This window comes from Podarcis tiliguerta (assembly GCF_965153285.1).
Source record: "Podarcis tiliguerta genome assembly, chromosome: 14".
Lineage (NCBI taxonomy): Eukaryota > Metazoa > Chordata > Lepidosauria > Squamata > Lacertidae > Podarcis > Podarcis tiliguerta.
The window spans coordinates 29,629,317-29,653,792 of record NC_139547.1 but is presented as its reverse complement, the minus strand read 5'-3'; the positions used below and the strand labels follow the sequence as shown (position 1 = coordinate 29,653,792).

Genomic DNA, 24,476 nt, shown 5'->3' with positions numbered 1-24,476 from the left:
GGACAGCCTGACAAAGCATCACTTTTCAGTTAAGACAACTTTGCAGCTCCTGGCACTGGCATTTCTAAGCACCCCCTGTTCCTGTCCCAGTAAACCTGACCCAGTTTCTCATCCCAGGACTCTACAAATGTTTTCCTTCTGGGCACTCCAAGCCAAGGTTGTTGGCAGAAGGGAAGTTTTCCATCTGCAGATAACTCCCTTCCCAGGGAATTAATTTTTCTGCCTTGAGAGGCTGAGATGCCACACATGCCCCAGGCTTTCTTGGCCACTGCAGCTAATAAATAAATACATTTCGAAAGAATTGCAGTGTAAGACCAAGTCTGTCTGTTTCCCCTTCCACTATAGGAGGAGAAAATGTTGGCCAAAACTGGAGAAAGGCTCACTCCTTGCACTGAGGGTGGGGAGGGGAGATGCTGGTGGCGTCCAAGCTTAAGGTCACTCAGAGAGCACTATGGGCATAGCCAAGGGGCCCAGATCAAATAAATAAATGAAAATACTTAACTGAGGTTCTGCTCCCTCCAGCATGAAGCCTGCCCCCTAACATAAATCCTGGCTATGCCCATGGACCGCACGCCGGGGGTCAAGTCCCTCCTCTACCAGAAACTCACTCCAAATTAAACCACACTCACACCAGATCCTGGGAACTGTAGATTGTTAAGGGTGCTGGGAATTGTAGCTTTGTAAGGGGTGGTGCTGTGGGTTAAACCACAGAGCCTAGGTCTTGCTGATCAGAAGGTCGGCGGTTTGAATCCCCGCGACGGGGTGAGCTCCCATTGCTCGGTACTTGCTCCTGCCAACTTAGCAGTTCGAAAGCACGTCAAAGTGCAAGTAGATAAATAGGTACCACTCCGGCGGTAAGGTAAATGGCATTTCCGTGTGCTGCTCTGGTTCGCCAGAAGCAGCTTAGTTATGCTGGCCACATGATCTGGAAGCTGTACGCTGGCTCCCTCGGCCAATAAAGCGAAATGAGCGCCACAATCCCAGAGTCATCTGTGACTGGACCTCATGGTCAGGGGCCCCTTTACCTTTACCTAAGGGGTAAGTTACAGGAGTTGGGGGTGCTTTAAATGTACCATGTGTGTGCAGCCTGTATGCAGCTTTGGGTATTATTAGTACTGTAATAAGTTCTTTGGTGTGTTCAAAGTGCTTTGCCTAGGAAAGCAAGCTTCACAACACCTTTGTAAGGTGGGCCAGTGACACACCCCTGTTGCAGATACAGGGGGCTAATGCTGGGAGAATACCCATTATTTGTTGCGAACAGGATTTATATCTTGCTTAGATCATCCATCACCTCTAAGTGCTTGGAAGTGATTTGCTGTGTCAAAAACTGCACCAGTCTGCTGCCATCTGTAAAAAAAAAAACACCAAAAACAACAGAACAGAGGCTTACCCTAGAAGTCTTTTGTGCGGGGAAGGGGAAACCACGCAGCGAAGTCCTGTTGCCAATGCTGAGAAGCCCCTTAACGCGTGCTCGGCTCCCAGGGTGCGGAGCCTTCCGGGGCGCGCCCGCGAGGCAAACAATTGCCCGGGCTGGCGGGCGGCCAGCAGGCAGCCCCTCCCACCGCAGACCGGCCCGCCTGAGCCTCTCCTCCGGCTGTTCGATTGGCCGCGGGCTGCAGCCTCAGCAGATAAAGCGGCTGCCCCGTCGTAGCGGACCGACCAGAGATAAACAGCTCCACGATGTCGCTAAAGCCAGAGGCCCGGGTGCGCTTGGTGTTCTTGGGCGCAGCGGGCGTGGGTAAGACGGCGCTGATCCGCCGCTTCCTGCACGACGCCTTCGAGGCCCGCCACCGTCGCACCGTGGAGGAACTGCACGTGCTGGAGTTGGACCTGGAGCCGCCGGGCCCGGCGCTGCGCCTCCGCCTGGAGCTGCTGGACACGAGCGGCAGCTACAGCTTCCCGGCCATGCGCCGCCTCTGCATCCAACACGGCGACGTCTTCGCCCTCGTCTACTCGCCCCACGAGCCGGGCTCCTTCGAGGAGCTGCAGCGGCTGCGCGATGAGATCCTGGAAGCCAAGCCCGGCGCCCCGGTCCGCCTCGTGGTGGTCGCCAACAAGTCCGACTTGGGCCCGGCCACCGGCAACAGCGACCGCCTGGCCGCCGCCACAGTGCAGCGCGAGTGGGGCGCTCGCCACGTCGAGGCGTCGGCCAAGCAGGGCTGCAATGTGGTCGGGCTCTTCCAGGAGCTGCTGGGCCAAGTCGACGTGCTCAGCGGGCGCCTCAGTCCGGCCCTCCGGCGCCGCTCCATCCCCGACCCGCTGGCCAAGGAGCCGACGCCGTCCACGCGGCGACGCCCGAGCAAGAGCCCCAACTGCGCCATCTGCTAGCCGGAGCGTCGGAGGAAGCCCAGCGGCCGCTGCGGCGCCCCTTTCCTCGTAGGCAGCCGACGGGGCGGCCGAGGAAGCGAATGTCGTCGAGCACGAGTGAAGCAGGGGGAAGAAACGGAGCGCGTTTGCCTCTCCGGAGTAGCGAGCCATGCAGAGACGCCTCTCCCTGGTGGGTTGAGGCTAGGGGATCGAGTCCCAAAAGAGACACACACGTCCAACCCGGCGGGGCGACAGAAGCAAGTGCCCTTCTTTTGCATCTGGCGCCCCCGCGGCGGACTGCGCACTTGCCCCCACTTGCGACTTGGGTTTCGGAGCGCAAGAGTTTCGGCTCGAGGGAAGGACACACCCCTTTGTGCCAAGCTGCCTGGCCATCGAGGTGGCCCGTTCCAGGACATGGACTCTGCCGAGCCTGCTCTTGGCAACCGGTTGGGGGCGCTCTCTTCCAGAAGACAGGCCTCGGACAGAGCCCAACAGGAGACTTCGGAGGCCGGACTTCTGCAGGAAACCTGGGTGCCTGGCACTCAGTTCCAGCTGGCTGTTTCCAAGGCATTGTTCACTTGCCTGTTCTTGACTTGTGTAGGGTGGAAACAGTACTTACTGCTGTACCTTAACAGCATTGCTGGCTGGGGGCTGATCCATTAGGATGGAGTATGGAGTTTGGGTTGGCGGGACAGAGTGCTTGCACCTATGCTTGTTTATTTAAAGACGATTCTGAACTTGAAGGAATGTGACTTGTTTTTTATATGTAATCCTGTTTTGGAGAATAAACTGTTACTCCCTTGTTTCATAGTTCTGTGGTGAACCAAGTGGGTGGGACCACACAGAGGCCAGCTCAGGAACAGATCAGAAGGTCCCAGGTTCAGTCCTCAGTGTCTGAAGCCCCAGAGAGCCAATGCTGTGAGTCAGTGTAGACCAGCACCCCCAAACTCAGCCCTCCAGCTGTTTGGGGACTACAACTCCCATCATCCCCAGCTAACAGGACCAGTGGTCAGGGATGATGGGAATTGTAGTCCCAAAACAGCTGGAGGGCTGAGTTTGGGGGTGCCTGGTGCAGACAATACTGAGCTGAAAGGACCTTGGGAGGGCAGGTTTGTGGAAATTGCTGTTAGGTGTGGCATGAGACTATCCTTTATTCTAGGACATTCAGCCCGAATGGCATATTAAATTTGAAACATTAGCAGACCCTCCCCCCATAGACCCACAGTTACCAATTTGCAGAGAAGAGGGATTGTCAGTTGTAGCTCAAGCAGCAGGGGTCTCCTAACAACCCCCAGTACCCTTAACAAATTACAGCTCCTGGGATTCTGCAATATCATCACTTTAAATGTATGCTGTGGATGAGGTTCAGTTGCCAGCCTTCAAGGCAGGGTGTGTGTCCTTGGGCAGCAACATGAGTTGCCAATACTGGGTGGCTGCAACCTCCCCTCAAGCATCTAGTAGGAGGCAAACCGCATCACAGCTGTTCAAAGCCCCTTTGCTCAGGATGCCCTGGCTTTCGCACTAGACAGGTGATGTTGAATCACAACTCCCATGATCCTTGGGGGCATGCTTTCCAAGGCTGCTGGGAGCTGTAGTTCAACATCTGGAAGGCCACGGTTTCCCCATACCTGGTCCAGGATAAAGAAGTGCATCTTTGGTGCCAACATCTTACAGCTTTGCTGCCTGAAACAGATGTGAGTTTCACTCCAGATAAGCTGGAGGGCAGCAGGAAAGCAAAGGCTCCCTTCTGCTTTTCCTCCCCTGCAATTAATACTAATGGTCATCTTCCTCATGTTTGCATCCAACACTTGCTCTGTGAAACATCCTGAGGCATGGCGTCAGCATCCTATGTTAAAGGCTGGCAAGTTTTAATTCTTTTTACTGTTAAAACTGCTGTGCGCACTGCAAGATACCCATTTCGCAGAAGAAACACTGGTATTGCTTAGGCACAATCACTACCCTCCCCCTGCTAAATCCCTCCAAAACTAAGAACAGTCATGCTGCAGAGTTGGAGACCAGAGATCCAGCATCACAACTATGATGGGCTGGTGGACGTTTTTCACCTGAAAGGGAAAGCTCAGTTGTGGGGCAGTCCTAGCTAGGTTAAAAGGGAAGAGGCAGCCAATGAGTCTCTTCTCTAGGAGTTGCAGAAGTGGCTCTTCTGAATCTATAGGGAACTAATCCTTTGTTGCTTGATAGTGCCCCAATCCTCTGGGCTTGTCATTTTGGGACCTGGCCCACTTCTCCCAATGTGTCCATGCAGAGAAGGCACGAAGGGGCCACAGTTTCTTACAGCAGAGCAGAAGCCATTTCAATATGTCCCCTAGGAATCTGTTCTCTATGGGGAAGGAGACTTGCAGCCCCAGGCAAGAAACATCAGGGAGTAAAGGCAGCCAAGGATTTGGGACCTGCAACTCTATTAGAGGGTGATGTGCAAAAGTGGCCACAGAACCCTTTCAGAGTTACAAGGGTGGAGAAGGCAGTGTGGAGGAACCCACTGAATGCTTCCAGAAAATCTTCTTTATTAAGTAATGTACAAAAAGTTTAGTTGGTGTAGACTTTAGTTTCAATATTTAAAAGTCTGGTGGCTTAGAGTCAAAGAACAAAATGCCAGACAGTTTAACTACAGCAGGAAGAGGAGGGAGAGTGCCCATAAGAGGAAGGCTCAGCAGACAGACCACGTACAAGTAACTTACATGGTGTAACCGAAACCCCCAACTCTTAAGCTGCATCAGGGGCCTCATTGGGCTGGGCTGAGAGGAGGGAGAAATGGGGGCTTTTTCTCCAGCAGAATCGGGAGAAAACAAATCCTTGGTTGTTGTTTGTTTAAAAAATTAAGAGTCTTCTAGGCTGGGCTGGGGGGGCATTTAGCCCCCCTGTAAGGAGCACCGCCCAACTAGAAGCCACTCCCTGTGCCAGGACACAGCCAGGCAGAGGTGACACCAGCTGGGAGGGAAAGGCAGGAATGCCGCAGCCCTTAACGGTATTGGAACTGGAAGAGACAGCGAGAGAGTCCTTCGCTGCTGCACAAGCACAGCAGCCAGGTGCTAGGTAGAAGGTTTGGGGCAGGGAACGCCCTGCTTGGAGTTCATCAGCTTCTCCACCATGGTGCGGGCATAGCGGAGGCGGCTGGCCAGTTCCTTGCAGCAGCCAAACTCCTCAATCAGGCTCAGCTTGTAGGTGCGGAACTCCCGCTTCTCATTGATGTAGGTGACGGCTGCCATCAAGGGGCACAGGATGACCTTGGTGTGGTCCTGTGGGCAGAGGATGGAGAAAATACATGCAAGAGACAAATTAGCACCAGCTGGGCTCCTTCAGCTCTGAGAGGCAGCCACAGGGGATTAGGATGGTGGCATTAATGCAATGCGAGGTAGCAGTTTGTAAAACTGCACACAAGACAAAGCTGGGAAACCAGCGGTGCCTATGATGACTATTCTGGGCCTTCACAACTCCTGTTGGTCCCAGAATCAGCTTGGCCAAGAAGGGAGGTGGGTGGGAGTTGGAGCCCACAAAAACCTGGCTATTCCCGATATAAGGAATATCTGGATCAAGGTTTCCCATACTTGGGTCTCAAGCTGCTTTTGGACTACAACTCCCATCATCCCTAGCTAGAAGGACCAGTGGTTAAGGATGGGAATTGCAGTCCAAAAGCAACTGGAGCCCTGTTCTAGATCCATTTAAACCAGTGCAGGTAATTTCATGCCCAGGGCCTTCATGCAATCCTCCATTTGTGCTCAGAACTCTCCCCAGGCCTCTCATCACTGGCCCAGCTTCAGATTCGCCTGGATGGGATGCACCCTTCAACTCTTTTCATGCCTCATGCTCACCTGGATGGAGGAGGGAGGGGGTCAAAATCTAGCCTGCTGCACAAGGGTGAAGTTTGTGTTGGTTGCCCTGCCCCCTTTTGCCTCTGGCCCCACCCACCACTGACATGTGGCCCCTAGAAGGCTGCCCAGAATGGAATGCGGCCCCTGGGCTGAAAGGATTCCCTGCACTTGCTGTAAGCAGCCAGAACAGCATTCCACAAACACGCCGGCTTCATAATCCCAAGAGGAGTTCTGAAGCCAAAGGAACTAGAGTAGGAAGAGACTCAAATCTTGCCCCTTAGAGAGACAAAGGCGAAGAAGCCAGGGTATCCTCCTCTGTGCCCTTGGAGGCATCTCGCACACAGTCCCTCTCCTTTGCCTGCTCTCAGTTCCACCTTTACGCCATCAATGGCTACTAACTATGATGGCTCTGCTCTGCTTTCACAGCTGGAGGCAGCAATGCTCCTGAATGCCAGTTGCTGGAAACCGCAGATGGAAAGAGGGCTCTTGTGCTCAGGTCATGCTTGCAGATTTCCAAGGGGGCACCTGGTTGGCCACTGTGAGAACAGGATGCTGGACTAGATGGGCTATTGACCAGATCCATCAGGGTACTTTTAGGTACAGTATTGGGGGGGGGGCAGCATTAAACCTGTTAAAGGAGAGATGCCTGTGACACCCCAAGCTGAACCAGTTGACAGCATGGACAGCCAGCCAGCCATTATTATTATTAATTCAACTTCTAAGCCCATCTTTCCTCCCTAAGGAACCCATTGATTGTCCCTTTTGGAGGGTGGAGGGGATAATTTCTAGCTTCAAAACCCACCCCTAAATACATGCAGGCTGGCAGGGTGGGGAGAGCTTCCCCGCTCCTGTTAGGTCACCTGGAAGAAGTTGATCTGCACAGTGCCATTGCTCAGGTGCAGGATGATGGCGCTGCGAGTGCGGAACCAGTAGCACATGTAGGGGAGGCGGGCCAGCTCGTCTCCCTCTCGGGGGGTGATGTTGGCTCCCGCCTTCAGCAAGTGCTCGCTCATGTAGTTGCGGAAGTAGCTCAGCAGCGTGATCTGCAGGAGACAAAAACAAGGGCCCACGTCAGCAAAACAGCAGCGGAGCAGAGGCAGGCCTCAAAATGCTACGTTCCAGCAAGGCTTGACAAAAAGCTATTGGCAACAGAAGCCCAGATCTCATAACGGCATCCTCCACCCATCAGGATTTAAATGCAACCCCCCCTTAGGCCACACAGACACCAGAATAGTATAAAAGAAAGTCCTTCTTCACACAGCACATAGTTAAACTATGGAACTCACTGCCACAGGAGACGGAAATGACCAACAACCTAGATGACTCTAAAAGATTAGACAAATTCAGGGAGGAGAGAGCTATTGATGGCTATAAGCTATGATGGTTATGCTGCAGATATTCAATGTTCTGAATACCAGTTGCTGGAAACCACAGCAGGGGAGAGGACTCCTGGGCTCCCACCTGGCTTGCTGGTTTCCCACAGGGGCATCTGGTTGGCCCCCAGTGGCCACAGGATGCTGGACTAGATGGGTCACTGGCCCAGCTGCAGGGTTGCTCTTAAATTCTTAAGTAGCCTCCCACTTGCAGCCAGCAAGAGCCAACAGCCCTCTTGTTGCCACCAGACCCCCAACCTCACATAGATGCTGCCCTTTCCCAAAATGAAAATGGTTGTTTCTTTTGCAAGGAAAAGAAATACCCTGGGGCCGAGTGATGGCCGGAAGTCCCTCGCACCTTCATCTCAGATACAGAAAGGCAGCTGCTCAGTGGCAAGGGTAGGGACACTTTGCACATGGTCAAATTTAGCCGCTGCCATGAGGCTCGAGTCACTGACCTTCTTGCTGAAAGCCTCTGGGTAGGAACGTGCGTTGAAGTAAGACTCGGAGCCATTTTGCTCAATGTACTGCAGGCTGTCCCCGTCGTTGTACATAATCAGGCGGGTCGAGTCGTTGAAGAGGACCCCAACGCTGTTGTCGCACAGCTGGTAGCCTGGGGTGCGGAGAACAGAGGGGAGCACTCAAAACCTGCCTTAATTCCAAACCAAGGAGAATCTTGCCTTTCCGTGGTCTCAGCTGTCTCCCGCGGAGAACCCAAGACTCTTTCCTACCCAAGTGGCCAGGAGCTCTGCCCCCAAAGCAGGTGCTTTGCATCTGTTAATCAATCGATTTGTATACCGCCCTATGCCACCAGATCTCAGAGGCCCCATGGTCATGCTTTGGCAGATGTTTTGGTCTTGAAGCAGAGCTCCGAGGTTTCCTCTTTCATACCAACTAACCACAGGCACTACAGACAATAACATCACTTCTGCACAATTTCATTGCAAGCTCCTGCCCCTTAGTGAGTCCTGCCACCCTGGGCTCCTTTGGGAGGAAGGTTTGAACCCAAACGAATGAATAAAATAAACGCTGACCAACGGCTCCACCTGCCAACATCTCGCTTAATTTCTGGACAGATGTTCCACCCCTGGATTTAGGTCAAGGCTTCTTTTGGTATTCTCCCGGTTACTTTTGGTATTTCCCTCCAACATTTTAATCTGAGTCATGCAAAAGTCATGCAAATAAAAATCTGAACAGCCACAAAAACCACATTAGCATCATAAAGGGAACCAGCAACTCTTTCTTTTATCTTGTGGACTTCCCCGGTTCCTGAAATTGTGTCTCGCCCCGTCCCCTGCCCCTGCCCTCCATGTATCTCCCCCCCCCCTTATTATTCTTGTTCTCATGAAAATAAAAATTTAAATGATTAAGAAGGTGTAAGGGTGGCAGCTTGGAACATGGGCGTGCCTCATTGATAGGTGAGTTTTTGGTCTGTTCCCAACAGGACCAACTTGGGATGTGTTGCCACTTGAGGCAAAACATAAAATACCCTCCCACCTCTTCCTTTGCAACCACCTCCCTGAGCTGAAGGTAGAGAGGGAGTTAAAGAGACTGGAGAGGGGTGGGCAGCACACTCTTCGGAGGTCGGATCTGCCGCCTGAGGCAACTGCTTCACTTTGCCCAATGGCCCTGTTTCCCAAAGTGCACTTTCTCCGCCGGGACAGCTGCTGTGCCCAGTTGACTACCCACCTAGGCCGTACTTATCCGAGTAGTCCACCCATTTGCTGACCCAGAAGATGGGGATGCAGGCTGGGTCCTCAGCCTCCTCTGAAAAAGAGAATTGTGGTTACCAAATGGAGGTTAAGCAAGAGGGAGTGAAGCCTGCAATCAAGCAAGGCTGGCTCAGGTACAAGACACACACACGGACCACACCTTGTCTGATGGGTACTCTTTCTGCAGGATTGGACCCATTGACCAGTGTCAGCTGCTGCAGAAGGTCAGCCAAGTGGCTGTCCACAGGACTCCTGGGCTCCCGCAGGGCCACCTCTTCTTCCTTCTCGGGCAGCTTCTCCAGCGCAGGGCTCTCTGGTCCTGTGCAGGAAAGAGAGAGAAGCAAGGGATGCTGCCTTGTTCCACTCTTGGCTCATGGAGCTCAGCTTCCCAGTTGGAAATGACACCCTGTGCAGCCTCAGCCAGACCCACACACCTTTCCCAAAAGTTCGGCTCACTCCATTTTGCCTGGGTTTCACTGGCAGAACTGGCACAGCTACAAGTGCCACATTATGCCCCTTCCACACTTGTAAGTATCCGATCTTTTAGTGCGGCAGCACTTGCACTTTGAAGCTCCTTGCCTGCTGAGATCAAGCAGGCATCTTTGCTGTAAGATGCCTGCTAAAAACCATTCTCATTGGCCCTGATGTTTAGAAAGTTGGTGCAAGCTTTAATCCGTTTGCAGCCCGTTATTATTTTAGCTTAAGTCTTAAATTATTGTTGCTAATTGTTCTTAGTGATAATCTTATTGTTATACCATTTTTGTACACTGCTTTGAGGTTGGGGTTGATGTTTTTTTACAAGCAAGCAGTGTATACATTTCATGAAATAAAAAAAATACAGTCGTACCTTGGAAGTAGAATGGAATCAGTTCCGGAAGTCCACTCGAATTCCAAAACGTTCAAAAACCAAATGGCAGCTTCTGACTGGTTGCAGGAAGCTCCTGCAGCCAATCAGAAGCCGTGGAAGCCCTCTCAAATGTTCGGGTTCCAAAAGAATGTTCGCAAACCTGAACAATCACTTCCAGGTTTGCGGCGTTCGGAAGCCAAACCGTCCGAGTTCCAAGGCGTTTGGGATCCAAGGTACGACTGTACAGGCACTTTCCTTGTCTATTGATGAGTCTTATGGGACATTCTAGGTGTTGTTGTATCACCCCCTCCCCCTTATTAAGTTACTACCTGGGCTGCAAGCGCAGCCAAGCCTTCCCCCGCTCACTCCCTCACCTTTGTTGACCACTGTGAGAGGCTTCCTCAAGCTGGCATCAAACCCACTGGGGGCCAAAGAAAACCTAGGGGGTATCGTGAGGCAAGTGGTGGGCAGCCGTGACGGGATGTAGCCCGTGGTGAAGAACTCATCGGTCAGCAGCTCATCAATGGTGGGGCGGGCAGCCGGGTCGGACCGTAACATTTTCTGGATGAGGGTAGCAGCTATGGGGTTGATGTGCTGGAAAGGAGGAAGAGTAGCGTTGGGAAATGGAACGAACACAAGACACAGGCAGGCGCACCAACCCCACAGCCATGAGCTCTAAACAGGGCCTGAGCTGCTAAAATGTCCTGCTTTACACAGCACGCGGCTAAACTATGAAACTCACTCCCGCAGGAAATGAGGATTGGGCAAATTCCTGGAGAAGGCTATTAATGACTATTTGCCAGGATGGCTATACTCTGCCACCACAGTTGAAGGCAGCAATGCTTCTGAATGCCAGTTGCTGGAAACCACAGCAGGGGAGAGGGCTCTCGGGATCAGATCCTGCTTGAACATTTCCCATAACGGGCATCTGGGTGGTCACTTTGAGAAGAGAATGCTGGACTAGATTCAGCCCTATTAGGCCTAAAAGAGCAGGCACTTCTTATGCTCTCACCCAGAGCACAAGGCCAGGTTCTAGGTTCCATATGGGCAGGGCTTTCTTTATGGGGTTATTCAACGGTACTCAAATCTTGTGATAAGGTAAATGGAGGGTGGGGAGAGGAAGCAAGCAACATGGCTAAATTTGGGTGTTGGGGACTGCGAAAAGTAGGAGGTTGAGGCGGCAGTGGGGGGGAAAGAGGCCCAAATAATTCACCACTGTGTTCTTCTTCTCTTTAGCTTATAATGAGCACTGGGGAAACTTTGGCTCATTAGAGATGTTGTTCATTAAATGGAATTCTGCTGTGTAGACATAAGCCTAAACTGCTTTGGGGGCAGCTTCAGTTCTGTGTTTTGTGCAGACTCAATTGTTTTCCCCAAATTCACCCCACCTTGAGCCCTCAAAACGACTCAGCTTAGAAATTTGAATGAAAATCCCTCTCCCAGTTGCTGCCAACTCCACTTTCAGGAGATAAGGGGTGCCCACTTCTGACCCCACCCCACCCAACTCCAGACTCTCCCGTATCCAGGGAAGGCTGTACCGATGGAATGGTGTACTCATTGTTCTTAATTCGGATGTACGTTTCTTTCAGACAGGAGGTTTCGAAGGGGGGCTTCCCAACCAGGAGAGTGTACCTGCAAGGAGAGACCATATATGGAAATCCATCAACTGTGGGTGCTGAGGAACGCTAAAGAGCCCAGTGCCCACCCAAACATTCTTTCTCTCCCTCTTTCGTGGAACAAGCCATGTTTACACCGCTGAAACTCTTGTTCCTCAAAATGCACAGAGCATGACTCACCCTGCTTCTCACCCCTTCCCAGCACATCCAAGGTGGGGTTGGAGGGAGCAGAACATAAGAATCTCCCCGCTTCCTTCCAGTTTGTGCAGAGGGGAACAGAGACAGGCTGTGCCTAAAACAGCCTCCCCCCACCCCAACTGATGTTCTCAGGATGTTTGGGGCGAGAATTCCCATGTTAGGCAAAGACACCGAAGGTATTTGTCCTGGGCAGTCATCCCCACCTAGAACAAGTGATACAACCAGGCACATCCCTGAAAAGTCCCTCCCCCGTGAGAGGCACCCCTGGAAAGGAAACTGGAAGTGTTTTAGGGGGACGGGACACCACATTTTTATCCAACTTGGGGAGGGAAGAGAAAGACTGGAAGTTCTAACACCACCTGACTTCATTACCCCAACTTCCCCTCTACTGATTTCCCACCAGCACTGATGAGGAAAACCCCTGGTGTCCATTAGATCCACTCAAGTCTTACACAGCAAAACGTACATGATGCAGCCGAGGGACCAGACATCCACTTCAAAGCTGTGTCCCTTCTTGCCCAGCACCTCTGGGGCGATGTAGTTGGGCGTCCCACACAGCGTCTTCTTCCGCTCGCCATCATACTCCACCTTGGTGGCTAAGCCAAAGTCCCCTGGACAAACAGGAGGAACACAGAGGCTTCCTTGGTCAAGGCTACGCCAGAGGAGCCCCAAACGGAAGCATTAAGTAGCTTCCTTTTCAGAGGCAGTCAGAGATGTAAGGGCCCAAGAAAGGGCAGGGGATTTTTAACGCAAGCACACTTCACATTGGAAGGTTTGGGGAACGCTGGCAAGGAGAACTCTCCCAGAATATGTTTTCTTTTTTGCAGTGAGCAGAGTGCTGTTTTAAGGCAGATTTGCTCCTTCAAAATGTGCAGTATAAATATTTTTATGCTCCAGTCCACTCCCACAACCTGGCAAGGGGAGAATTGCTGTCTGCTTCCTTTTAGTGCCCTTTGATGGGAGTTTAGAAGCACTAGAAGATGAATGGGTAACCTACAGCCCTCAGCCTAACTGAAAGGACAGGGAGAGGGAAACAAGGTTTTCCGAAGATGTCACACCTCTTGGTGCTAGGCACCTGCTCTGCACCCAAGCAGCACTTTGGGGAAAGTACCATTCCACAATACTGATGGTTCCTAACGATATGATTGTAAGCTGTTTAACTCTTTTTTAAATATTGCTTTGAATGCCGAAACCCACCCTGAGACCTTTGGGTGATGAGTGGGTAATAGTCATTCAGTTCAAACAGGTAGAAACCGGACAGTTGTCCCATCCAAAGAAGCACTCATACAGCCTGGGAAATAATGTAATAGAAGGCAAATATACACATTTGGAGAAGGGCTGCCATACGTCCGGACATTACCGGGATTTCAAGGTGGAATTGACATCTGGGGGGAATTTCCAAAAGTCAGCACTTTGTCCTGGATCTTAGGGAGGTCAATTGAAAAATCACGTTTTTTGGCATTTTTGTTTAAAAAAAAAGGGTTCAGCAACTTCAGGAGTGTCCTGGCTTACTTTTTGAAATATGTCAACCCTACATTTTGAAGCCAGATAAAGCCCACTAAAATTCCTAGATTATACCATCAGATTGTAAGAACCGCCTCCAAGCTAAATGAACAAAAACACAGGTGTTCTGGTGCACCAGGTGGCATCAAATTGTTTTGTGTCCAGGCTGCTTAAGTTCTCTTTCCCCTCCACATGCAGCACGATAGGAAACCTCCCTCCCCAGGCAGTGAGCCCATGGCCATATAATTCCCAGGCCCCCCACCCTGCACAAACCCCTTACCTATCTTCACCTCCATGTCGTCATTAAGGAACAGGTTGCCCAACTTGAGGTCGCGGTGGATGACCCGGTTACTGTGCAGGTACTGGCAGCCCTGGATGATCTGCCGCAGGTAGTAGCGCGCTTCGGGTTCCGTCAGCGCTTTCCGTCGCTTGTGCAGCTCCAGAAGAGACTTTGGAAAGGGAGGAGGAAAGAGAAAAGCACCTTAAGGAGATAGTCACGGAACTGACCAAGGCGGGCAGGAGCTCCTCTCCAGGAAGCTGCCCTAGAAGACCGTCAGACTGCAGGCCCATTTAGATCAGCGCTGTCTATACAGAGTCAGACAAGGCCATGGCTTTCCATGGTTTCAGGCAGGGGGCATTCCCAGCCCTATGTGGAGATGCCAAGGAAGCTCTGTCCAGTGAGTGACAGACAGCCCCCTCCCTGCAAATAAGTGTGGGGCTGGAATGGAATATGATGCAGTTCACAGCAACTCTCTCGCCAACCCTGGAAAGTTTGGCCAGGGCATGAGAGTGGATTGTGCTTTTCAAAGCACTGATTTTAGCAAGGTGTTGTATGTAGCGACTGGCCCAAGGTCACACACTTGATGGCTGAGTGAGGATTTGAACCCTGCTCTCCAAGGTCCTTGTCTGACACTCTAAACACGACACCACACCAGCCACAGGTCTCTTCTGATGTTCTGACTGGCGGGCAAATGCAAGGATGCCAATATTACCTTCTCTGCCCACAGTCTACTTCTGTTGACCTCAGGCCCACCTGAAACCTCCTTGCCCTGCTCCATATTCCTCCTCACAGCAGGGGTTCCTGCCATCTCCGGGTGTGATGTTGCTTCCCTATTCACACCAGCCTTTGGTGCCTGTCACAAAAGCTGTGTGGTATACCAACCTCCCCGCTTTTAAGTCAAGGTCTGCAAACATCCCCAGCTTTTTTGTTAAGATTCCTGCATTGCAGGGAGTTGGATAGATGACCCTCGGGATCCCTTCCAACTCTACAATTCTATGATTTGTGGAACATAACTTTAACAGTTTCATCACCCCTAAGGCACCAAGGCGATCTCTCCCAGCTATAAGCTGACAGCTAAGTATTGCTCAACTTCCCAGATCTCAGTGAGGCTGTTCAGAACCAGTCATCTCATTCCATAGCCAGGGATGAGAGAGTGATGAAGGGTTCAAGCCTTCCTTTATTCAGTTTATTTAATTTGTATACCACCCTTCATCCAAAGGTCACAGAGCTGTTCACAATACAGAAATACAAGATGAGGACACAAAATACATGATAAAACAAACCAATAACCCCAGATAAGCTTAACTTAGGAGGGAGATGACAGCAGCAGCTGAACTTAAGTCAAAGGCTATTGATGAAACCCCCTATTTCTGGAGTGAGGGAATCTTCCTACGAAGCAGATATGTCAAGACAAGGAGGAGGACCACCTAGCGTGGTTGTTGTTTGATGGGGGCTGGTCGTAGTGAGCGATTACGGGGAAGGTACTCTGCAGGTGCTCAGAGACGGCTTGCATTATCCCCTAAGTGCCGAAAACAGCTACTTGGAACGACACATCCAGTCGCTTGGGAACGCGGCCAACAAAGGCGCCCACCCTACCCCACCGAGAGGCCGTCGCCTGGGGAACCGGATCCACGCCCTCCCTTGCCAAACCGAAGCTATGGCTACGGCCTGGCAGTTCCCAGGCCTGCCTAGCCAGGGGCTGCTGGAGGGTCGGTCCCTTCAAACCCAACCCCCAGCCCGGGGCTCTGCGCCCCTCCGGCAGCGAACCCCGAGCCCGCCGCGGCCGCCGCCCTTTGCGCGCCCTCCCCCTTCCCGGGTCCTCACCCTCCGCCGGCAGAGCTCGAGCACGACAAAGACGAAGTTGGCGTCCTCGAAGAAGCCGTGGAAGCCGACCACGTGGCGGTGGTGGAGGCTGCGGTGGATGGCGATCTCCATGGACATCTTCTCCTTCTGCGGCGCCTTCAGCAGCAGCGACTTGGGCACGATCTTGCCCGCGAAGACCTCCTGGCTTTCCACGTCCGTGATCTCGTAGCATTTTGCGAAGCCGCCCTTGCCCAGGAAGCGACCCAGCATGTACCGCCGGCGGCTCCGCGGGTCCAGCAGCACCTCCGGGATGGCCTTGCTCTCCTTCAACGCCGCGGAAGACGCCCGGCTCCCCCCGGCACCACCGCTAGGCGCCGCCGACGCCCCCGGGCGGGACCCTCTGCTGGGCACCGCCGCGCTCATCCCCGACGCCTTCCTCGGATGCTGCTCCGGAGGCTCCTTGCGCTGCGCTCCCGTTGGGCCTGAGAGTGAGGGTGGCGCTGCTGTGCGCTCCGTCCAGGCTCCGTGACAGCGATGAGCAGCAGCAGCAGCAACCACAGCGACCCGGCCGACGGCTTCTGCTCGGTCGCTGCACCAATTTCAAACCTAGAGCCGGAGCGTTACGGAGCCCCGAGCGCGCTCCTCATTGGCCGGCAGGATTTAAACTCCAACCCGCCTCCAGCGCCGCGGAGCACGACGGGAACCGGAGCCCGCGAGGGAGGGAGGGAGGGGGCGAGCGAGACCGGGAGGCCGTCACCGTCCCAGCCCCGCCCCGACAGCAGCGGGCAAAGCGGCGCCAGCGCAGCAGCCGAGGGCGGCTTGCGCAAAGCTGCTGCTGCTGCGCGCATCCATGGGAGACCGACCCGTCTAATAGCTGGAGGGCTTTACTCCTGAGTAAACATGCGGAAGAGAGCGCTTCCAAGTTCCGTCGTAGGTCTTTGCTGGGGAACCCCGTCGGAAGCTGCGATGCAATGGAGCGGGCCGGGCTGCAGGCATAGGATCTTTTTGGAGAGCCTCGCCCGGGCCCCGCGGAGCGAGTCGAGGCTCTCCGCCAAGTGCTTGCTCACGTCTTCGCCTAGAATGGCGTCGCCTTCTTGGCTTTTCAGCCGTTGTTGTATTGGCGGTTGAGGTTTTGAACTTAATTGCTGTCGATCTCTATGTTGTCGTGAGCCGGGCTGGAAATGTTAACATTAAAGGACAGGAGGCAAACTAACATACTAAACTCATTTTAGTGCCAATACATTTGTCCCTTGTTTATAATTTTATGGCCCTAATGAGCGCTCATATATATATATATATATATATATATATATACAGTTTTAAAATAGGTTTATACACAAAATAAATAACCCCACTTACTTCTGAGTAAGCCGAATTTAATTCAATAGGACTTCTGGGTGGACATGGGTAGGGTTGCCTATAAAGATGTGTTGTGTAGTGGACTAGGACCTGAGAGACCTGCGTTCACACCCCCACTCTGCCATGAAGCTCACTGGATGTCCTGAGACCTGTCTCTTAGCCTAACCTACCCAACAAGGTGGTTCTGAAGGTAACATGGGGAGAGGGAGAACTTTGTAAGCCACCTTGAGCTTGAAGAATGTTGTGCTATCAGAATACCAGGGAGAATTTACAATTTGGTTATAATTGTTTATAATCCAATATTATTCATTTGAAAACAATGGGAATGGAGTTAGGTGTGAACACAAAGAGAATAATAAGCCATTGTTTTGGTTACAGTTGCTTAGGTCAGGGACAGGCGCCCTTCAGATCTGTTGTCAGACTCCCATCAGCCACAGCAGCCAATAAAAACATAAGAATAGCTTGCTGGATCAGGCCAAAGACCCCCAGCATCCTGGGGGAATGCTCCAATAGGAAACCTAGAAACAGGATTCCTGATCAAGAGCTTTCTCCCCTCCAGGGGTTTCCAGCAAGTGGTATTCAGAAGCACTGCTGTCTCTGAGTGTGAAGGCAGAGCACAGCCATCATGGCTAGCAGCCATTGATAGCCTCATCCTCCATGAATTAGTCCAATCCTCCTTTAAAGCCACCCAAATTGGTGGCCATCACTGCCGTTGTGGCAGTGAGTTCCAGAGTTTAACTCAGTGGTTTTTAACCAGTGTGCTGTGGTATCCTGGGGTGCCAAGAAGAAGAAGAAGAAGATTTATACCCCGCCCATCTAACTGGGTTTCCCCAGCCACTCTGGGCAGCTTACAACATAGCTAAAAACATAAGAAAAACCTCAATCCTTAAAACCTTCCCTAAACAGGGCTGCCTTCAGATGTCTTCTAAAAGTCAGATAACTGTTTATTTCCTTGACATCTGAATGATGCTCAGGGGTGCTGTGGGCAACAATGGCCTCTGTCCCTCTCCCCCCCCCCCATGCCCTCTTGCGTTTCTGCCTCCCAAAGGCTCGCATGACTACAAGCTCCCCAGGTGAATGATGCTGCTGGGGCTGGCCAGGGGGTACTTCCCTGGCCCCTGTGGGGCAGTGTGAAGAGGCACCTCATAGACCAGGGGCAGCAGCTGGGGCTGCCCAGAGGACTCCCAAGGAGGAGGCGGAGGGAACACTACATGAGGGAGGGTGTTCAAAAAAGGGTGAGAGGCTGCCGACTCTGCAGGTAAGGGGTGACATAACTGGGCTCCTGAGCCCCACAGCGGTGCCACAGAAAGAATGTAGTTGGTCAAGGGAGCCGTGGACCCAAAAGGTTGAAAGCCTCTGGTTTAACTAGATATGGCATGAAGAAGTACTTTATCTGTTCTGACTCATTCAATGGCCAGGGATAATCGGGATTGGAATCCAACAGCATCTGAAGGACCACCAGCTTAGCCGGAGTGACAGAGATGCATGTTTATAGGACCTGCCCTGTTATTGCCATTGCAAATTTAAAAAATGATTTTAGCACTGATTATTTTGTTCTAAGCCACCCTGGTATCTTATGGCGAAGGGTTGGTAAGAAATCCAATTAATAGCAGTAACCCAAAACGCTGGACATTGAGCCATTGAGGTGATTCGGTAAGCAAAATGTCTGAGAAAGCCCTTGTCTCGGGGGTGGGGACACACAACACTCTAGCCTCCTAGAGACTGGAGAGCCAGTGTGGTGTAGTGTGTGGTGTAGTGGTTAAGAGCGGTAGTGTTGTAATCTGGTGAACCGGGTTCGCTTCCCCGCTCCTCCACATGCAGCTGCTGGGTGACCTTGGGCTAGTCACACTTCTTTGAAGTCTCTCAGCCCCACTCACCTCACAGAGTGTTTGTTGTGGGGGAGGAAGGGAAAGGAGAATGTTAGCCGCTTTGAGACTCCTTCGGGTAGTGATAAAGCAGGATAGCAAATCCAAACTCTTCTTCTTCTTTCTTTGCTTTTACAATTAAATACATACTGTTGTTTCTTTTTAAAAAAAAATCTTTTATTTAAAAACATTGCATTACAAAAACACTCAGAGGCAAATTATGAGCCAGCAAGACATCCTACCAGCGTACCTACAAATTGCAGCATCATAGAATCTTAGAGTTGGAAAGGGACCCAAGGGTCATCTAGACCAACCCCCTGCAATGCAGCAATCTCAGCTAAAGCATCCATGACAGATGAGGAGATGCCCACCCTCTCCTACCAATGGTCCTTTGTAGGAGAGGGTGGGTACCCCTCCCCGATAAACCTGGCATGAAACCTGCTCCAGAAAGCCCCCTTGCTGCAGTGGCAGCTTAGAGGGAGCTTCAGACTGCAGAGACAGGGACTTCCCCTTGATACCTATGCCGTCTCTGCTTGAAGATAAAGCAGTCCTCTCTTGCATGAAGCCCTGCAAAATGCTCTATCAGTGGCATCTCCAGGCAGGGTTAAGAAACCCCAAAGAGTGACTGCTTTCACTAGATGATAATGAGCTAAACGGCCCAGTGGTCTGATTGAGAAGGAACACCTCTGTGTACTGTTCTACCGAAAGGTGCTTTCTGCTCTACAGGAAACTTGCTTTGCCGAAAACACAATGGTGGAGGAATCCTGGAGCGGCTTTGCTGAACTGGGTCCTCCTGCAAATGGTCCAGAGAGCATGCTGGTGTACACTGATGCCGCCGCTCACCAATGGAGGAAATCACCCCTCTGTAACAGGGCAGCCTGGGCCCCACAGCCAGTTCTTCCATCCTCCAAGGAGATCAGTTTCTTGCCATTTGCCGCCTGCATGTCCCTGCATGGTCCCATCATGACGGAGGGGGGTAATACGCTTGCAACGGCCTCTCCGTGGCACAAATGTGCATGGCCTGGTACGTGTGCAGCAAGAGGCAGGGGAAGCGGGACGTGAAGTACTGGACAAACCCACGCGGGACGGCCCCCAGGGTTTCCTGGACGCTGCTGGGCAGTTCGTGGTAATGGTGTTTCTGTAGGGAGAAAGGAAGTCAAGGGCCACCCATGGTGCATCACACAGAACCACCATGGAAAGGAGGCCATAGGCTGGCTGCATGTTTGCGCAGGCATATCCTTTGCACAGCTTCTGGTTCCAACTCCTGTTGGCCTCCTTGCTTTCTGCCCCACCAGCAACCACTGCTCTAGGGCAGGGACACACCTGGGTAATGGGGGAAACACAAGGTACCTTATTCCTCATGGCCCTCAGGAGATCACGCACCGAGTTGCCTTTGTACGTACGGAACTTCCTGAGGTCTGCAGGAGGGAAATGGCACAGGTGAGCACCTGCAGCTGCTTTTCCAGGGGAATTTGATGCTCTCTCCTGCCCCCTGCGGGTCAGAACCGGGGAGGGGGAGAGGAACCCTAGAAGCAGAACCTGTACCTGTCTGCAGGGGGATGGAGATATGCGTCCGCCAGTTGTCTCTCACCACCACTTGCCCTCTGGCCTCTAGTGCACGGACAACGGGCCCATCCGCCGGCTCCTTTTCAATGCGGTCGCTGACATCCTAGATGCAGAGGAGTTTGCTAAAAGCCCCCTGAGCTTTGCAAGCACGGTGAAGCCAGCACTGGGAGGGTGCTGCACCTGTTGGATTTCTGCCTGGCTTGCACCCCCCAACCCACCTTCTAGGGTGCTCACCTGAAAGAACTGCAGCTGCTTCTCGTGGCTCCAGAAGAAGGGATGCAGGAGGACCTGTGTGGCTGACGGACGCAAACGGGGGTCGCTGCTGATCATGGCTTCTATCAATTCCCGGCTGATGATGTTGTCTGGGGTGGAAGGGGGCAGGCAGAAAGTGAGCTGGGCCCTTCCCATACATTCCTGGTTAAGCTTACAATACCCATGCAAGGTATCCCGGACATTATCAACGGTTTGCAGATGGGTGGGGCTGAGATTGAGAGCGACTTGCTTAAAGCCAGCCGCTGAGCCTGCAGAGCAGAGGCAAGGTTTGGATCAGGGACATCATGGTCTGTAGCTTCACCCTGATAGCTAGATCCATTCTCACCTGTCCTCCAGGTGAGCTTGGCTGCAAATGAAGCCTCTCCATGCACAAAGGAGGAGGAGTCAGGGATGTTTCTTTCTGTTAGCAGAACTGCCCCCCTGCCTGCCCGCCCCCCAGATATGATAGTGGGTGATGCTCCTCACCATGTGTCTCCTCTTGGAGATGCGCCAGCTGGTAGGCCCCGGTGAGGATGTTTGCCTGGCGGTGAAAGCCGTCTCCAAAGGGATGCTGCCCGCTGGATACGACATAATAAAATATGCAGCCGGCCGAGAAGATGTCCACTGCACTCGTCTGCTGGAGACAAAAGGAGTCCTGCGGGAAACTGCCTCTTTCTTTGCTCCCAAAGCCAGACCCTTTGCTTCCCCACCACCACCCATCCCAGGCCAGGTCAGGTCTCCAGCAGGCCTGTGGCACCCCCAACCTCCGCAGCAGAGAACCTCACGGCCCGCAGGAGCCGCTTCGCCCTGCCTGCATCGTAAACACAGGAGCCTGGGCAGGTGGACGCTACTCACGGGGTTCTCCTTTGGGTCCTCCCTCAGCACCTCGGGCGCAATCCACCCCTCGGTGCCCGGAATGCCGGAGCGAAGGCTGAAACTGCGCCGCCCCCTCTGCAGCTTCTTGCACAGGCCGAAGTCGGAGATGATGGCACGGATCTTCCCGTGGCTGTTTGGGGCTGAGATCAGGATGTTGCAGGGCTTCAGGTCGCGGTGGACTGAGAAGACAAACAGAGTGTTGATCGAATGGAGTGGGGAGGCAGCTGGCCCTCTGGGTACAGCCCCAGGTTCAATCCCCAACAGCCTCTCTAAGTAGGTTTTGGAGAGACTCCTGCCGGAAATCCTGGAGAGCTACTGCTGCTGCCAGTCAGTGTAGACAATACTGAGTTAGGTGGACCAGGCAACTTTCTAGGTTCCTGTGCCCTTTGAGGGGTCACCTAGGAACACCACCACCTGTCTTCAGGTGTGCAGGTAGGAGGGCTTGCCCTTACCTATGTTGAGGGAGTGCAAATGAGCCAACCCAGACATGGTTTGATGCAGCAGCGAGACGGGATCCAGATTTTGCCGGTTGAAAGTGGGGCTCTCCACATACTAAGAGGGGGGAAAGAAAGACGGGGCAGAATGACTTCGCTGGGGAGCCAAGGAGGGAGGTTCTGCCACCACCTGGCCAGTGGGCCCTGTGCGAATCATAAATATGTGATTAAACTTAGTCTCAGAAAGATAACCTTAAAGGCACTGCCCAACTCAGAGCACAGAGATGAACCCATTCCTTACATACCAAACAAATAACATTTTGGAGGGACTCAAATTGCAACCAGAGAACTTGAAAAAGCAAAGCAAGCCATGTACTCACGGTTTCATCAAAGTTTACTTTTCAGTATACAGACTCGGGTTTTTAAAAGGGACACCGCTTTTAACTTCTGCTCCCCTGCCCCATCCCAAATATTTTTGTTGGTATGGATACAAGTCAAAAAATATACTGTTTCTAATATGGCCAGAAAGCAGGGTTTTCCTTTGTAATGTTAGCAAAAAGGGATCTTTTTGCCCAACATGGAGCTCAGATCCACAGCCCTGAGATAAAGAATCTCATGCTTTACCAACTGAGCTATCCAACCAGTGCAAGATGACACCTGTGTGTGTGTGGTTAAGTCCCCCAAGATACCATCACAAAAAGAGAACAGAAGGAGCCCATCCAACTGGCCTTTGGCATTGGCAGCACCTCAATTCTCATTACTCCAGAGGATGAATGGAGATGAAGTTCCCATCACCCTGCTGTTTCTGTAGTAGAGCTACCTTTGAAGGTGACCCTGATACTACAACTAATCCAGAATCCAGCTAGACTGGTGACTGGGAGTGGCCACCAAGACCATATAACACCAGTCCTAAAAGACGTATTGGCTCGCAGTATGTTTCCGAGCTGACCTTGAAAGCCCTAAATGGCCTCAGTCCAGTATACCTGAAGGAGCATCTCCACCCCCATCATTCAGCCCGGAAACTGAGGTCCAGCTCCAAGGGCCTTCTAGCAGTTCCCTCACTGCGAGAAGTGATGCCACAGGGAACCAGGCAGAGGGCCTTCTCAGTAGTGGCACCCTCTCTGTGGAACGCCCTCCCATCAGATGTCAAGCAAATAAACAACTATCTGACTTCTGGAAACCGCTCAGAGTGGCTGGGGAGGCCCGGCCAGATGGGTGGGTGGAGCATAAGTAATAAGTTGTTGTTGTTGTTGTTGTTGTTGTTATCACCATCACCATCATCACCATCTTCATCATCATCCAGGCCATGTGTGGCAAAGATGCCCAGATGGAAAGGACAGCCAGGGTCCCCCGCATGTGCCCAGCAATTGGTATTGAGAAGCACGGCTGCCTCCGACTGCTGAGGCAGAGCGTAGCCATCCTGGCTAGGAGTCATTGATAGCCCTCTCCTCCCCACACCCCTCTTCCTCCCCGCTGCTCACCTCCTGCAGCGTGGCAGAGCACAGCTCGATGGCGATGTAGTGGAACTGCCTGTCCATCTCTGTGCAGAAGTAGCGCACCACGTTGGGGTGTTCGTCCGACTCGCGCAGCAGCTGCACCTCCCGATCCGCCAGGTGGATGCACTCGGGAAGCAGGCGCTTCACTGCCACTTGGCGCCCATCAAAGTGACCCCTGGCGAGGGAGAGGAAAGAAGCGGTCCATGGCTCAGCCAGCCAGGTTGGCTCAGCTGCACCCAGTCAGTTGCACCTGGACCCCAGGGCTGGAAACTCCCAGGTGCAAGGACAGCTCCCTCTCTGGATATCTCCCTGGGCTCCAGGTGTCTTGGGAGGAAGCCTTCTTGGACATTGGTCTGCGCTTGCAGGTTGGACCACCCTCCTCCTCTCCTGCCAAAGCTCTCTCTCAATAAATCTCCCAACTGTCCTAGAAGGCAACACCTTCAGAGATGCACTGCTGAGCTCTTGCTCCCTCTCTGCTTGGAGATCAGTCACAGAGCAAAAGGAAACGGTAGGGAAATGGCCAGCACCTGCATTGCATGCAGAAAGTCCCTAGGTTCAATCCCCAGGTAGGGCTGGGAGACAATCCTGTCTGAAATCCTGGAGAGCTGCTGCCAGTCCGTGTAGACAATGCTGAGCTAGATGGACCAACGCTCTGGCTCTGGACATAGGAAGCTTATAAACAGTCAGGCTATTGCTCTACATAGCCCAGTATTGTTAACACTGACTGGCAGCAGCTCTCTAGGGTTTCAGAAAGGATTGTCTCCCAGCCCTACCTGGAGCTGTTGGGGACTAAACCAAGTTCCTTCTGCATGTCTTCTCTGCCACCGAGTTGCGGACCTTCCAGGAGAAGGCAGATCCTTCTGTTCTGGGTTCACCCAGGCACCTCTTACCTGAAGACAAAGGTGCCCCCTGCCCCACGGCCCAGGACATCTTTGGGATTGAAGGAGATCTTCCCCACCTGGATGGTTTCTAGCTCAGCACCCGCTGCGAGGAGAGAGGGAGAAGGAGAGCGACTGATGCTCAGAAGGGCAGGCGGAGGCCACTCCAGGCTCAGAATGCCAGGTGTTGCCTGAATCCCACCTGGCTGAGGGAGCTCAGTACCCCCCCCCCCCACTCGCAAAGCAAAACGAAAACCTTGGCTGCACCAGGACTTTGACCGCAC

The 24,476-nt window shown here is 52.7% G+C and overlaps 3 protein-coding genes across 6 annotated transcripts in view; 1 reads left to right on the top strand and 2 right to left on the bottom strand.

Annotated features, from left to right (window-relative positions):
• Window positions 1–24,476, bottom strand: part of ERN2 (endoplasmic reticulum to nucleus signaling 2) — a 269,302-nt gene that overhangs the window by 234,880 nt on the left and 9,946 nt on the right. For 2 of the 4 annotated variants that reach the window (XM_083413978.1, XM_083413979.1), the window contains exons 14-22: window positions 24,205–24,298; window positions 23,300–23,489; window positions 21,837–21,936; window positions 21,364–21,563; window positions 20,995–21,142; window positions 20,491–20,618; window positions 20,236–20,359; window positions 20,041–20,108; window positions 18,846–19,828 (exon numbers count right to left, since the gene is read on the bottom strand). In XM_083413978.1, the coding sequence (XP_083270104.1) occupies window positions 19,652–19,828; window positions 20,041–20,108; window positions 20,236–20,359; window positions 20,491–20,618; window positions 20,995–21,142; window positions 21,364–21,563; window positions 21,837–21,936; window positions 23,300–23,489; window positions 24,205–24,298 (1,229 nt within the window). In that variant the 3' untranslated portion in view covers window positions 18,846–19,651. Of the gene's footprint in view, window positions 1–18,845; window positions 19,829–20,040; window positions 20,109–20,235; window positions 20,360–20,490; window positions 20,619–20,994; window positions 21,143–21,363; window positions 21,564–21,836; window positions 21,937–23,299; window positions 23,490–24,204; window positions 24,299–24,476 lie in introns of those variants that run through there. The other 2 variants (XR_014505006.1, XM_083413980.1) reach the window with 2 other exon arrangements.
• On the top strand, window positions 1,391–3,110 carry LOC310664119 (ras-related protein Rap-2c-like). The gene has a single exon (XM_083412700.1). The coding sequence runs from the start codon at window positions 1,681–1,683 to the stop codon at window positions 2,326–2,328; it is 648 nt and encodes a 215-aa protein (XP_083268826.1). The 5' UTR covers window positions 1,391–1,680; the 3' UTR covers window positions 2,329–3,110.
• Window positions 4,810–16,548, bottom strand: PLK1 (polo like kinase 1). The gene is made up of 10 exons (XM_083412618.1): window positions 15,488–16,548; window positions 13,664–13,832; window positions 12,347–12,491; window positions 11,605–11,698; window positions 10,441–10,660; window positions 9,380–9,538; window positions 9,197–9,274; window positions 7,966–8,120; window positions 6,995–7,177; window positions 4,810–5,561 (listed from the first exon to the last, which is right to left on the bottom strand). The coding sequence occupies exons 1-10, from the start codon at window positions 15,887–15,889 to the stop codon at window positions 5,355–5,357; spliced, it is 1,812 nt and encodes a 603-aa protein (XP_083268744.1). The 5' UTR covers window positions 15,890–16,548; the 3' UTR covers window positions 4,810–5,354.